General features: G+C 45.6%; 1 protein-coding gene across 1 annotated transcript in view; it reads left to right on the forward strand.

The window, feature by feature from the left end:
• ABCA3 (ATP binding cassette subfamily A member 3) overlaps window positions 1–12,363 on the forward strand; it is an 89,982-nt gene that overhangs the window by 16,119 nt on the left and 61,500 nt on the right. Inside the window, exon 2 of the mRNA XM_019507670.1 lies at window positions 6,848–6,940. Within this exon, the coding sequence (XP_019363215.1) occupies window positions 6,887–6,940 (54 nt within the window). The 5' untranslated portion in view covers window positions 6,848–6,886. The remainder of the gene's footprint in view (window positions 1–6,847; window positions 6,941–12,363) is intronic.

Consider the following 12,363-nt stretch of genomic DNA (forward strand, 5'->3'; position numbering starts at 1 on the left):
TGGTTACCCCTCAACATCACTTCCCCTGCAGGGCTCTCACAAATGTGGCCCTTGATAATTTTTTCAAAGACCTTCCCCAGGATAGAAGTGAGGCTGACTGGCCTGTAGTTGCCAGGCTCTTCTTTCCTCCCCTTCATGAAAATAGGGACCACATTGGCCCTTTTCCAGTCCTCGGGGACTTGGTCCGAGCACCAGGAGTCCTTGAACAGCCGTGCCAATGGCTCCGCAATGACACCAGCCAATTCCCTCAGCACCCGTGGATGAAGTTTCATTCGGGCCCGCAGGCTTGGATGCATCTAAGCCCTCCAGGTAATCCTTAACTAGGTCTGAACTAACAGTCGGGGGACTCGCATCCTTCCTGGGCCTCTCTACGCTATCACCCGAGAGCACCCCATGGTCAGCAGACAGGAACACGGAGGCAAAGAACTTGTTGAAGAGTTCTGCCTTCTCTCGCGTGTCCATCACCAACTGCCCTGCCCTGCCTCGTAGGCGTCCAATGTTACCCCAATGTAGAGGCTCTGGCTTTGGCAAAGATGTTCCCTCTCCTGTTTCTGCCTTGCTTACTGCCTGCATAAAGAGGTTCAGCTGAATCTGGTTCTGTTGCCAAAATGGGCCAATTCTTTATTATTAAGTTTCTTCATGGAGGCAAAGCCCCAAAATAGTGTAAATGGTGCTTAATGTTCAGTGACTCAAATTCTTGAGTGTGAGAACCCTGATGCTCCTTTCCCTGAGAGCATTCCTCCTTGGGCCGGTTTGTGTGCCTTTTAGCTTCCAGACCCAAAAATGAAGTCTGTGCAGACCCATGGGTGACCCACAGCATCTGCTCTAGTAAACCTACTCTCAACTCCAGGCACAGCCTTTTGAGTGTCTTGTAGTTTATGCTCTGCTACTATCCTTGCCAGCACCTGGGAGGACCTATCTAACCCTCAGGCATCACTCCCCATCATGTCCCATTCCTCTAATATACAATTAAAATCTCCAACCAGTATTAGGGGCAGTGCTCCCTGTAGGAGGGTTGTCAGTTCCTCTAAGAGGGTACAGTTTCATGGCACTTTGTGAAGTTACACATGGTTTGATAGCAAGTTAGAGGCTGGTTTGAGGACACACAGTGCCAACCCAAGCACTGAGGTGTGACCACTTTCCAGAGATACCTTGCTAGCCTACCTTCTAGTGCAAACATACCCAGGACCCCCAACTGCATGTCACAGGGAACGAAGTACATGTGGCTATAGATTGCTGTATCTACAGAGATATGTTGTCTGGCATTTACTATTGGACCTGCGGGTAACTACTTGATCTATGTCTACCCTTTCTCATTGCATCCTCTCCTGGACCCTCTAGAGGCTTGCTGGGTAGCCACGTTTGAGAGATGCTATTGCAATGCAATTAGTTCTGGCAGTAAACACTGTACTGAACACAGTGCAACACTACAGACAACCTTGCACCATGTATCAGACATGGTGATTCATTAACTTAAAGTCTCTGTGCCCATCAATCTGTCTGTTTTTTCTTTGATGCCTCAAATTCTCATTTTGAGGTTTGAGGTAAGGGATGATATTATGATAGGTTTCCAGAAATGAAACTATCTCTTTGATTAAGGGCAGTTTTGTCTTGTGATGAGGAAAGTAATTATGCTTGGGTCAGTCTGTGGCAACTGATCAGGCTTATTGAAATCGATAAAAGGAAATAGCACGTTCTCGTGGGAGATGCAAGGAAAATACTGTAGCTCTGGCTAGACTATAAAAAAGGGCCCACAGGATTTACATCTTGTCTTGGTTAAATAAAGGCAGTTACATCTTTTGGTTCTAGGTGTAAGATGATCTTTACCTGCATAGGTTACAAGGAAATGATACACTGTCTCCCTCTCTCCTTGCAGCTGCACCTTGCTTAGCTGCATGTACTAGAACAGGGGTTGGCAATATTTATTGGCAAAGTGCCAAAAACACCTACAACCTTGATGTGTAAGATGTTGGTGTGCCGGGGTGGATGATGGGGGAGCTGCGAGGGGCCTGATCCTTGTTGTGGCAGTGCAGACCTGGCCTCTTCTCTGCTGTCCAAGCAAAATGCCTTCACGTGCCACACAGGCACCTGTGCCAGGGGTTGCCTACTCCGGTGCTAGAATGCATTTTTTGCTTTCAGGAACTGGTCATTGCTCTGAACAAAATACTGGGCTTGGGCTCTTGGTTTGGGTCCTGGGGGGTAATTAGCTATCCTGCCTCAGGCCAAACTCGTGTTCTGAAGTAAGAATCTGGAGCCATGTTGTTTTAGTGATCTACAGGAACCCCTTTACATTGAAGATTTTGCTGCCTTCAGAGCTTCCAGATATGGCTGTGAGGGAAGGAACTGCTGTTTCCTTGCTCCTGCCCCATGTTCTACCCTAGAACATGGAGGTGGTTGGAGATCTCTGTACAGCTTGTTCCCTTGATCCACTATTCAATTCTTCTCTCTTCCTGTTCCCTTTGCTACTTCTGTCCCTTTATAACAGTGAGGTGAGCACTTAAGAAGGTGGCTGCTTGAGCAAGTCAGTGACTGTACCAGAGGGAGGCTGAGGAGGTGGACATAAAAGTGCTTGTGGTTCCTGCCACTTGTAGCACTCCTAAGCTGTATTTGCACAAGAGTCCTCGGAATCATTTTTTGGGTAAATATGAAGTTCTTAGGGGTATTGTGTCGAAATGTCATACCTATTGCTTGGGAAATGCAGGTGGGAGTGTGAAAGAGATGAAAAGGTCTTTTGTTTTGCCCTGGATGTTTCAGTGGGGTCTGAGGCTTCAGGTGAAGGTGAAGTGCCTAGGCAAACTCATTTAGAGAGGAGATTTCTGCCTTGCCTCAAGATGCGACACCAGTTCAGAGTAATGCAGTAGGAGACCTGTTCCCCTTGCCTCTATCTTGGAGCACAGTTCTTCAGGCTTTGTCATGCCTGCAGCCATTCTGGTTGCCTTGGGGTAACACTGCGGGGCTTCAAAACTGATGTTGTTCTGAAGAAATGTCATTCTTTTTCCTAAAATCTCAGTGTCTGTGATACCCCATTCAACACTTTTCAGTGCAGCACTTATCTTAAGAAAAGCCTCACAGGAAGCACAGAAGTTCACAACTATGCAAGGTACATAGTAACAGTAGTTTGTTTCCTGCTTGGCAATAAATGGGACAGTGTTGTTATCCACAGCTGCCCATGCTCTGTTGTTTTATGGGTTTAGGTGGTCCAGCTGATCACTATAACTGGCAGTAGGAGCCAGCTTTCTAGCATATATGCAAATAATTGATTTAGTACTGTATTGTCTCCGAACTTTATTTTGAGCAAAATGTCATCCTTGCTTTGGACCTTTGTACAGCTAGTTTGTTTTCATGTCTTTTTGGGGGATCGTTATAACACACACAAGTTCATTTTTTGCAAATACTCAGGATTACCTGGCATTGTATGAGCTTTAAACATAATTAAGGAACATCCTGATGAAGCTGCCTGAAATGCAGACAGTAGGTACAATCTTATACTTGTTTCCTTGCAGCGGCAATAAAGTTGACTGTTTCTGAATGATGGAAGAAAACATGAGATGTTTTTGTGTGAGAAATCTGAAGTTAAGAAGCGTTGTTGCTGTTGTGAGCTTGGTAATGCCAATACCTAATAAAGCCTGACCCCATTATAGAAGTAAGTTAAAAACAGACTGTACTCTGTTCAGCTTGACTTTGTCACAAACTGCATCACCTGAGAGCAAGATGGTTGCACCCAGCTTCTTATTCAGTAACTCTTGGACTGCTGAGCTGAATAGCATGCATTAGTCTTCCTATAGCTTATTTTCTTCCTCCCACTTTCTTTACCCCCTGACTGGTAGTGTATTGTAGCAGGGACAGTGAGATGGACAAATACTGCCTGCATTAGAGACCCTTTAGGATCAGGAAGCCTGGAAAGAAAATTGAAAATTTGGAACCTGAAGAGCTCCAGTCCTGTTCCTAGGGAATGTGCTTGATGATCAATGAGGCTAGGCCATTGTTTTGGTACCTTTGTTCTCCTACGGCCAAATTCAGTGGTGGTGAAAGCAATCCCAACTTTCTAGGACTTCTTTGAGAATTGGATTGGCTTCTGCCAGGGCTGGCTGTTTGCTTTGTTGGCTTCTACAGCTGCTTACCAAGAGGGTCAGGTCACTGTTCATCTCTTGGTTGGCAGCGATTTCCCCTCCCAACCCCCTAAGGAAATTGCCTAACACAGTGGTCATAGTAAGGGGGAAGATTGGGTTGAAGAGGGAAGGGGAGAGAATCTTTCAAGATGAGCTGAAGGAATAAGAAACAATCCAGTAGCTCTGCCTTCTTTCCCCACAGGCTTTACTTTGGGTCTCTGCATCTCTGTACTTGGCCTTTCTCTAATGGTTAAACAAAACTCCATTTAATGCAACACAAAGGTTGTGAAATCAAATGCTCAAAAGTCTTGACATTCCAGAAGTTAGATGCAAACTTGAAATCTAACCAGCTTCAAAATAGCAGGTGACAAGTATTCATGTGCTGCCTCATGCTAGTTTTTGTGGTTTTACAGTATTACATTCCTGTTGTTTAAAAACAAGCTTTCTTCCTTACCCTGTTGCTGTGAGATGCATGCAAACAGGAGAAGTAGAGAAAACGGCTAGATGGGAGTACCTAAATAAACAAACATTTTCTTTCATTTGCAGACTTGTAGGGCTTACTTGATATGGGGGGTGAAGCACTTGGACAGAAGTAAGTGTGCTTTCAAGTTGCTGTTGTCTTATTTAAGGCTTTTCTCACAATGGTGATTCATAGATTTCATAGATATTAGGGCTGGAAGGGACCTTGGAAAATCGAGTCCAGCCAGATAAATGTCCAAATGACTCTTAGAGGAATCCAGATTTAGTCTAAAATGCACAGTGTTTTGATCTTCTTAAGAAATGTAACCCTTCACCTGGCATCAACTGGATATTAACTTGTAGCAAAAGCATGTCCTGCACACCTAGGATTTATGGTAGTATTTTAAGTATGCACTTGCTGCTTTACAATGCCATGTAATGTCTTGATACTATGCAATGCCAGACTTAGAAAGGAAACCATTCTTTTAGTGTACCAGTCTTCTTACAGGTGCAATTTAGGTCACTTGGATGGTTTAGCACCTCCCAGCATTTGTCACGTGTTAATAGGTACTGAGATGTTAGGATCTGGATTTTAGGAGCATATTTGCAGGGTTGGACCAGCTGTTGCTGTGCATGGCTAAGACTGTTCCTGGCCTTTGGCCTTCTGAGCTTATTCTTTTTTTTTCCCCTTTCTTCTTATTTTTATTATTTCTATGCTGGGGGTGGGGGTAAGGATGCAGATGTCGTTCTAATTGGCTTCAAGAGGAGGAGAGGTAACTTAATGCTTCTGAAAACTGGTGTTTTGTAACTGTTGCCTTTTGTGTTAGTTCCAGAAATCCAGGTTTTTTTAGTTCGTTCTCCTAGCCCTCCCCATCCTACAATTACTGCCTTGTGATTTTTGCTACAAGGGAGATCCCGTTGAGGTGAGGCAGAAAAATCAGGCTTATCATAAGGAACACTTTGTCTACAGTGCACAGTAAAGTTCAATGCTGTTCCCTGCTATGAGTCGTTTAGAAGCTGTTTGTAAGTAGGAATTGAGAAGAAGAAAAATGTTTCTGATTATTTACCCTGTGCACATAACACTCTTTAATCTCACTGTTTCCCTTCCAGCTTTCTCTGGCTGTGTGAACAAGCCTCTAGAAACATTTAAGGTCAGGATCAGGGCCATATATTGATTCAGCTACAAACTCATGAAAGCAATGGTTAATTCTCTGCTATTCTCTCTATTATGAATGTGGTTCATTTGGTGACACAGCTCAGTGAAACTTTCTGCTGTGAACATGTTCTGCTTACTGCCTGTTGATGCCAGGCCCCTGTTGTTGTAATTGCATTGGCATAGGCAGGATCTCAGGTACCTTCATTTGGGCTCTTTGTGCAGCAACCAGATAAAAAATGTTGGCTGTTTTGAGCTTGTTCTGAGTGGGAGGGGGTAAGATGATGCAGAGGGGGAATTATAATAACTTCATAATAGTGGTGGAGGGCAAGTGTATACTTGTTCTCTTGTTACCTGAAGATGGTTAAAAGGAATCCTTACTCCACTTAGGTTTCAGTTTACCTTTAGGCAGTGCAGAAGCTGACTGCTGTGGAAAGCTGTACATGTGTGTGGAAACTGGAGATTAGAATGGAAACTGTTAGCTATTGTATAGCAGTCTGCCAGTAACAACTTGTATAACTTCTGTAGGTCTTCAAGCTTTCAAAGCACTGCTGGAATGCTGACTTGTAATGCATCAGGCTCTGCTCCTAACCTCTGTTTTTCCTTGCATCCCATCCAAACTTATTAACATTGTGGCTCAGCTGCCTCAGACATTACCTGGATGCAGGGAACAGCTTCCTGTCTCTGAGTCAGTTCTCCAAGCATCTTCTCTCTTCTCCTTCATGTCAGTGCTGGAAACAAATGCAGCCTATTTTGAAAGGTTTGGAGCAGTAGTTCTTAACCTTGTTGGGCTTAAGACACTGCTTGGAAAATGTCAGCTCTTAGTTTGCACTAGAGCAATTCTTCTGTTGCAAAGAACCCAGAAAGACCATAACAGGTCAAAATGTTTTTGATGCTATGGATTTGTATTTGAAATCTCTGCATTTATTTTGTGAATTGTGTGTAGGGGTTTGCACATCTCAGTGTGCTAATATTGTCTGGCACCCTTAAAAGGATCTTGTGACACCCTAGTTAAGAATCATTTCAAAATGCACATCTGTCCACCCCTCTAGCGCTGATAGCCTGGTCTCCTGATCTATATTACAGCTTTAGATTCACTGCTGTACTTCTGGATTTTTCTCTGCAGAGTCCTGGAAAGTAGCAACTCTCTCCTTCTGCTTGAAGAATGGTTGTGTTCAGGCAGTTTGGGCTCCTTCTCTGGAAGAACTACATTTTGCAGGTATGTTATATGCTGGGTTTTCTATCAGGAGGGCAGAATAAATGGTGATGCAGAAGAAGCTGCGCAGTGCTATTCAGATCAAGTTATTTCAAGACCCATGTGTCTTCAGGAAACTTCTTTCTACGGGATGATGGCCTGCCCCTTAGAAAATGCATCTAGATCCTAGAGGGGGTGGTGGTTTCTTTATTCTCCCCTCCCCACATCATCTTTATCAATCCCTGTCACTTTCAAGATGGAGCCCGTGGATTGCCCACTTCTTCTTTAGGGTGGGGAAACAATCTAGATGTGATCTGGCCATTGCAAGGGTAAGCAGAGGAGTCTGCTCTCATGCTGGCCCTTTTCATTTATCCCAGTGACGCTTTGGATTTTACACTTGTTTCCTGCCATGAAAGCACTGACCACTGGGCTGCTCTTTCCAATAGAAATAATCATTGGGGAGGGAAAAGCACTGGCATTCACTCTGCAGCTGCACCCTCTTGCCTGCCTCTGGTGCCTTCCTGAGACTGGGGTGATCCCAATTTAGGAAATCATGGGGAGAAGTGGTTGCTTTGGTTCTCCCATTCCCAGGAGGGACTGGAGCAGTAGGGCAAAATTCCTGCCTGCTCCTTGTACCAGGGACTCTAGTGTGAGGAGCGGGCAGGGGGCTTGCAGCACTGCTCCTTTTGCCCATGGCAAAGCCCCCTGCCTGCTTCTCACACTGGAATCTCATTGGTTTTGCAGTTAAAACCAACACTTCACAGATCAGCTCTAGGTTGCAAACGCACACTTATCCTGATTGCTGTCTGCCAGGCCCATCACAGTGTAGTGGGGCTGGTTCCAGCATCTCAAATAAGTGGGCTAAGTAAAAGCAAATTTAGAAATCTCTTGTGTTCCCTCATTGCTGGGGTAAAAGAACCAGTTCTAGGGGTAGAAAACAAGTCTGGGTGTGCACTCTTGTATAGCGAGACTCCTGTTGAAGGTGAGACACTGAGCTTATTTTTGGACAAAGTTCAAGAGGCAATAAGAGGGTTAATACAGTAGGCTGCCTTTTGGTGACCTCAGTATTATTACAGACCCTCCCCTTACCTCCAGCTTCCTTAGAGTGATGCATTTTGCAATGCTCCTCTCTCTCTGCCCTAGCCTCACAGAGCCAGTTCATCTTTGGTGTAAACCCATCCTGCTGTATGGAGTTACACCTGGGTTAAATTTGAGCCACAGTTTGTCAAATGATTATCGATTTCCAAAGCCCAGAAGGCCCTTTGCTGTGCAGGAAATGAGGCAAATAGCTGCATTTAACAGCTAAGTGAGCCAACCACCACTGATCAGTCCTGACCACATCCAGGAGGAAGGGCATCAGTCAAAAGTCAGACAGCCTTTATTTACCAAGGGGGACTCAGGAGCCAAAAGTTAACTCTATACATTACCATCTATGGGATGCCAAGGACAGCAGAAGATACTGTTTTGCAGAGAGCTTTTTTATCCTGAGTTTAGGTTGGAATGCTTAGTTCAGATTTTCTGTTCCGAACCAACTGTTGGGGGCATGCCCAAATCCAGCTCAGTTTTTCCCCTTTCTAATAATAATAAAGCTTTAGAAATAAGCAAGACCTTGTGTTCTGAGGCTCTGGACTAGGACTCAAGTACTGAGTTCACATCTGAGTCTGCCATAGACTTTTTATGTGGTCATAAGCAGGTCACTTAATCTGTTTGTCCATCTGAAAATTACCCGTGTCATGGGGAAGGGATGGAAGGGATGCATTGTGAAGAGAGCAGGAAGTAGCAGATCTACCCATAAGAGAGCCAGGCAATGCTGCCCTATTGAGTTTACTTGTTTGTTGAAAACTGAAGGTGTTGTAAGAAGAAAAAAACTGAAGCTGTTAAGAATTTCAGGCAGGGAAGTACAAGGCACACCCAGGGAGAGAGAGAGCATGAATCATGGTTCAATTCCTGAGCATTAATCCTTTTAAATGGACATTGTGAAATAGTTTAGTATGAACTTTACCACCACAGAGATGTCTGTCCTGCTGGATCAAGCTTGCAAACCCTCCTGACCAGGAATGGTCACTTTAGGAATACAGGAACTGCTTGCCAATGCCAGAGATAATTTAACAGCTTGGTGACTTAGGGGTGGCTTTGGGCCACCCAGATGTCTCACACCTTCCATCCTGCAGTCTCCAACCATTTTAAAAGCTATTTGGGCCCCATTTTGCCCCAGGGAGGAGGTAGAATGCCTAGCTCTTGTATCGCACTTTGCTGCTCTATATCTTGGAACACAGGGCAAAGGAGGTCAGTGTCGTTATCCTGTTTTAAAAACATCAGTCAGGGCACTAGGAGACTGTGGAACAGAAACCTGTTCTCAAGAGTTTGAGGTTGTTGCTTATTGCTGTTGGGGAATATTTTGTGTGCTGGAGGTGTGGAATGCACTGAAGCAGAGCCTTACTGGAAGGCATATAGCTGTGGAGTTGGCAGGGCTGAGAGTAGAACCTCTACAGTCCTAGATCTTGGGCCTGTTGTACCCACTGCCCATACCCAAGCCTTCGCTGGCAAGATGAAGTATCACTCTACTGTATCCTGTCTCACCCCTTTGGATACCTTACATGCTGCTGTTCTTGCTCCTTCAATGGCCTCCTCTTGTCCCATTCTGAAATGTCCTTACTGGCTCCTATTCTCCTTCAGGGTTGAGGCTTGTACAACAGTTGCTTGTTCATCCCCACTCCCTACTACACTGCACTTCTTAGTTTCTTTACTAAGTTTGCAACTTCCTCTGTCCTGCAGAACATGTTGCTTCTTGGATTTAGTTATGTCTTGGTTAGAGGCATCATCCACAGTCCACTGAAGTCAGCGGGAAGATTCTGCTCGCGTTGAGGGCTCAGCCAGTGCATGTTGATGGGAGGCAGAGGGAGGAGGTGCAGTTGAATGGACTGGATGTGGGAGTGGGGCCCAGCATAGTTCAAATCCAGTCCTGCTGCTGAGTTGCCCAATGAACTGGAAAGATGGAAGGCTCACAGTAAGAAAGCAGCCAGGCAGGATGTGGCTGTTTCAAATGGAAGATTTCACAGAATATATGGGAAAATGCCAGGAAAAACCAGATGCTTATTTCCAAGATTAACACCTTCATAGCCGCTAGAAACCCAAGCAGGACGTAGCAAGGGCAGAGTATTCAGGCATGGCAGTGGCATTTTCCCTGTTTATTCTGTGAAATCTTCCATTTGAAACAGCCACATCCTGCCTGGCTGCTTCCTTACAGTGAGCCTTCCACCTTTAAACTCTGGGGGTCTGACTTCATGTAATGTTCATAGGGTCTTCCTGCAGCCAGTCAGGGTGATACAGGCCAGTACTGTCTTGGTGTCTTCTGTTCCCCAGATGAACAGTACTATCTGCAGACCAGTAGTCAGCTCTCCAGTTTGGGACAAGTGTATAGCCCCTCAGTTGAATTTTAAGCTCTATTTTCAGGCATTATTTGTTGATATAAATCTAACAACAGCAGTTCTCTCAAAGCGCAGGACCCTCCACAAAACCTGCCTATTGCATCCTCTGTGCTCTGGCCTGGGAGACCTCCCTCCATGTCCTCCACCAAGTGTTGGCCATCTCCTTGCCTGAGCCACCAGACTTCTGGCAGCTCTCTTCCCCCTGCCCCTTACCTCCAGGCTTCAGCAAGAGGGGTCCCCACAGCCTTCTGCTTCTGAAACCCCTTAATCTGGTGCCATACTGAGCACTTCCTTCCAGCATAGCTCTTATTTTGGGGGTAAGCTGCTGCTGCTTCATTACCCAGGTCCTCCATTTTCACAGATCTGTTGATTAGCTCCCTGCAGAAACTTCCCATCCCTCATCAGCTTTCTATTTCTACCTCTCATCTGTGTCTGGGCCTTCATGCCATTTAGCTGACTTCTGCCTGGTCCCACCTGGAAGCACTTAGCTAGTCACAGGTGAACTGGGCCCATACCCTCTTAAAGGGGTCAGTCTACCCTGTGACATGGTGCTTGAGTTTTCAGTGTTGGCTAACGTGATGGAGTTGGTGCATGGAAAGTGCAGACCAGCACAAACCTCTATTCCAAGGAGTTGTCTTAACTGCAGACCCACTGACTTTTGTGCCTTGGAATGGGGAGTGTCCAGACTAGCATGTTCACTGTATTCACTAGCCTGAGGTGATTGTCATATCCATTCACTTAAGGGTGGACAAACCTCTGAAGCAGGCCCTCTTTTCTTGGGCAAATGTTACACTGCAATGCTAGACAACAGTGCTTCATGGAGATTTTAGGTATCTTGGGCTAAATGAATTAACCCAGCCCACATGTAGGGTGGGGAGTCCTGCTCTGAGCAATTCCCTGTATTGTTACTGCATAAAGGGAAACGAGATGGTAGGCAGATAGAGTGCTCTGTTGCTACGCTTTAGCCCTGCAGCCAGGCATGCGCAGTGGCAGCTGGGTTCTGGCTATTTTTGGTGTCTGGCTGTAATCTGCAGCACATCCCCCTGGCACTAGAGACCTGTCGGATCTCATCAGTTAATTGGGCTCAGTGCGCCTGACAAGTGGCCTCCAGGGAACTGCTGAGGTGCTGCCCAAAGTGGCTGTAGTGATTTTTAGTCAGAGGAGCTCCTCTTCCTTGAGTGGTTCCTCACCAAATCCCCTGGAATGCATTAGAAGTCTCTGTGCTTCTGGCTGTGTCATCTTTCAGATGGCTTAGCCTTGGGCAAATGCCAAAGATCCCGCATCACCTTCTCTGCTAAAGGAAAGAAATTAATTTGACTTGACTTTAACTTTATCTCCACCTCCTCTTGTTCCATTCTGCCTTTCTTCATTTAGTTGTGATACCGAGTAGTCTGGGACTGAGAGGGAAGGATATTTTCTGTACTGTTAAACAGCTGTTCTGCTTCACCGCAGGGCTGGTGACTGATCCTAGACACGCCCCCGCTGCCATCCTCACAGGACCATTGAGGTTTAATATTGTGCACTGAGAGAACTCCAAGGGTTGTTTTGCGGGGAGGGGAAAATGCTCTAAGAAGGGACTTATTCACTGATTGGTGCTTGCTTGCAATTATCCTGGCCTTTAAGAAGGTTTATTGATACCTCTTGCCAGGAGATAGAATAATCCACAGAAATAGCTTCTTTCCTTGTAGTGGAGATTGCTGGTCCTGACCAAGTGAGGTAGTACAGTCAGGGTGGAGATTAGGGCAACTACATGGCATGAGTTGATAAATCGTGAAATACAGGAGATGTTTACCGCAGAGTTGATTAATTAGCTCTGCAGTAAATGTCTCAGCATCTACGTGTGCAGGGCTATTAGGATGGAGTAAACTAATAAACTTTGCAACAGGGATACAAGTACTATCCTGCCGCAGAGGTTTGTTTGTTTTTTTTTTACTCTGCAGTAGTGCACGTGTAGATGCTGACCTGGCTGGCTGGCTGGGGCACAAGGGTGCTTCAGTGCATGGGCTGCCTGCTGGCTTG

Source organism: Gavialis gangeticus, unplaced genomic scaffold, assembly GCF_001723915.1.
Source record: "Gavialis gangeticus isolate Ggan-Ray unplaced genomic scaffold, GavGan_comp1, whole genome shotgun sequence".
Classification (NCBI taxonomy): Eukaryota; Metazoa; Chordata; order Crocodylia; family Gavialidae; genus Gavialis; species Gavialis gangeticus.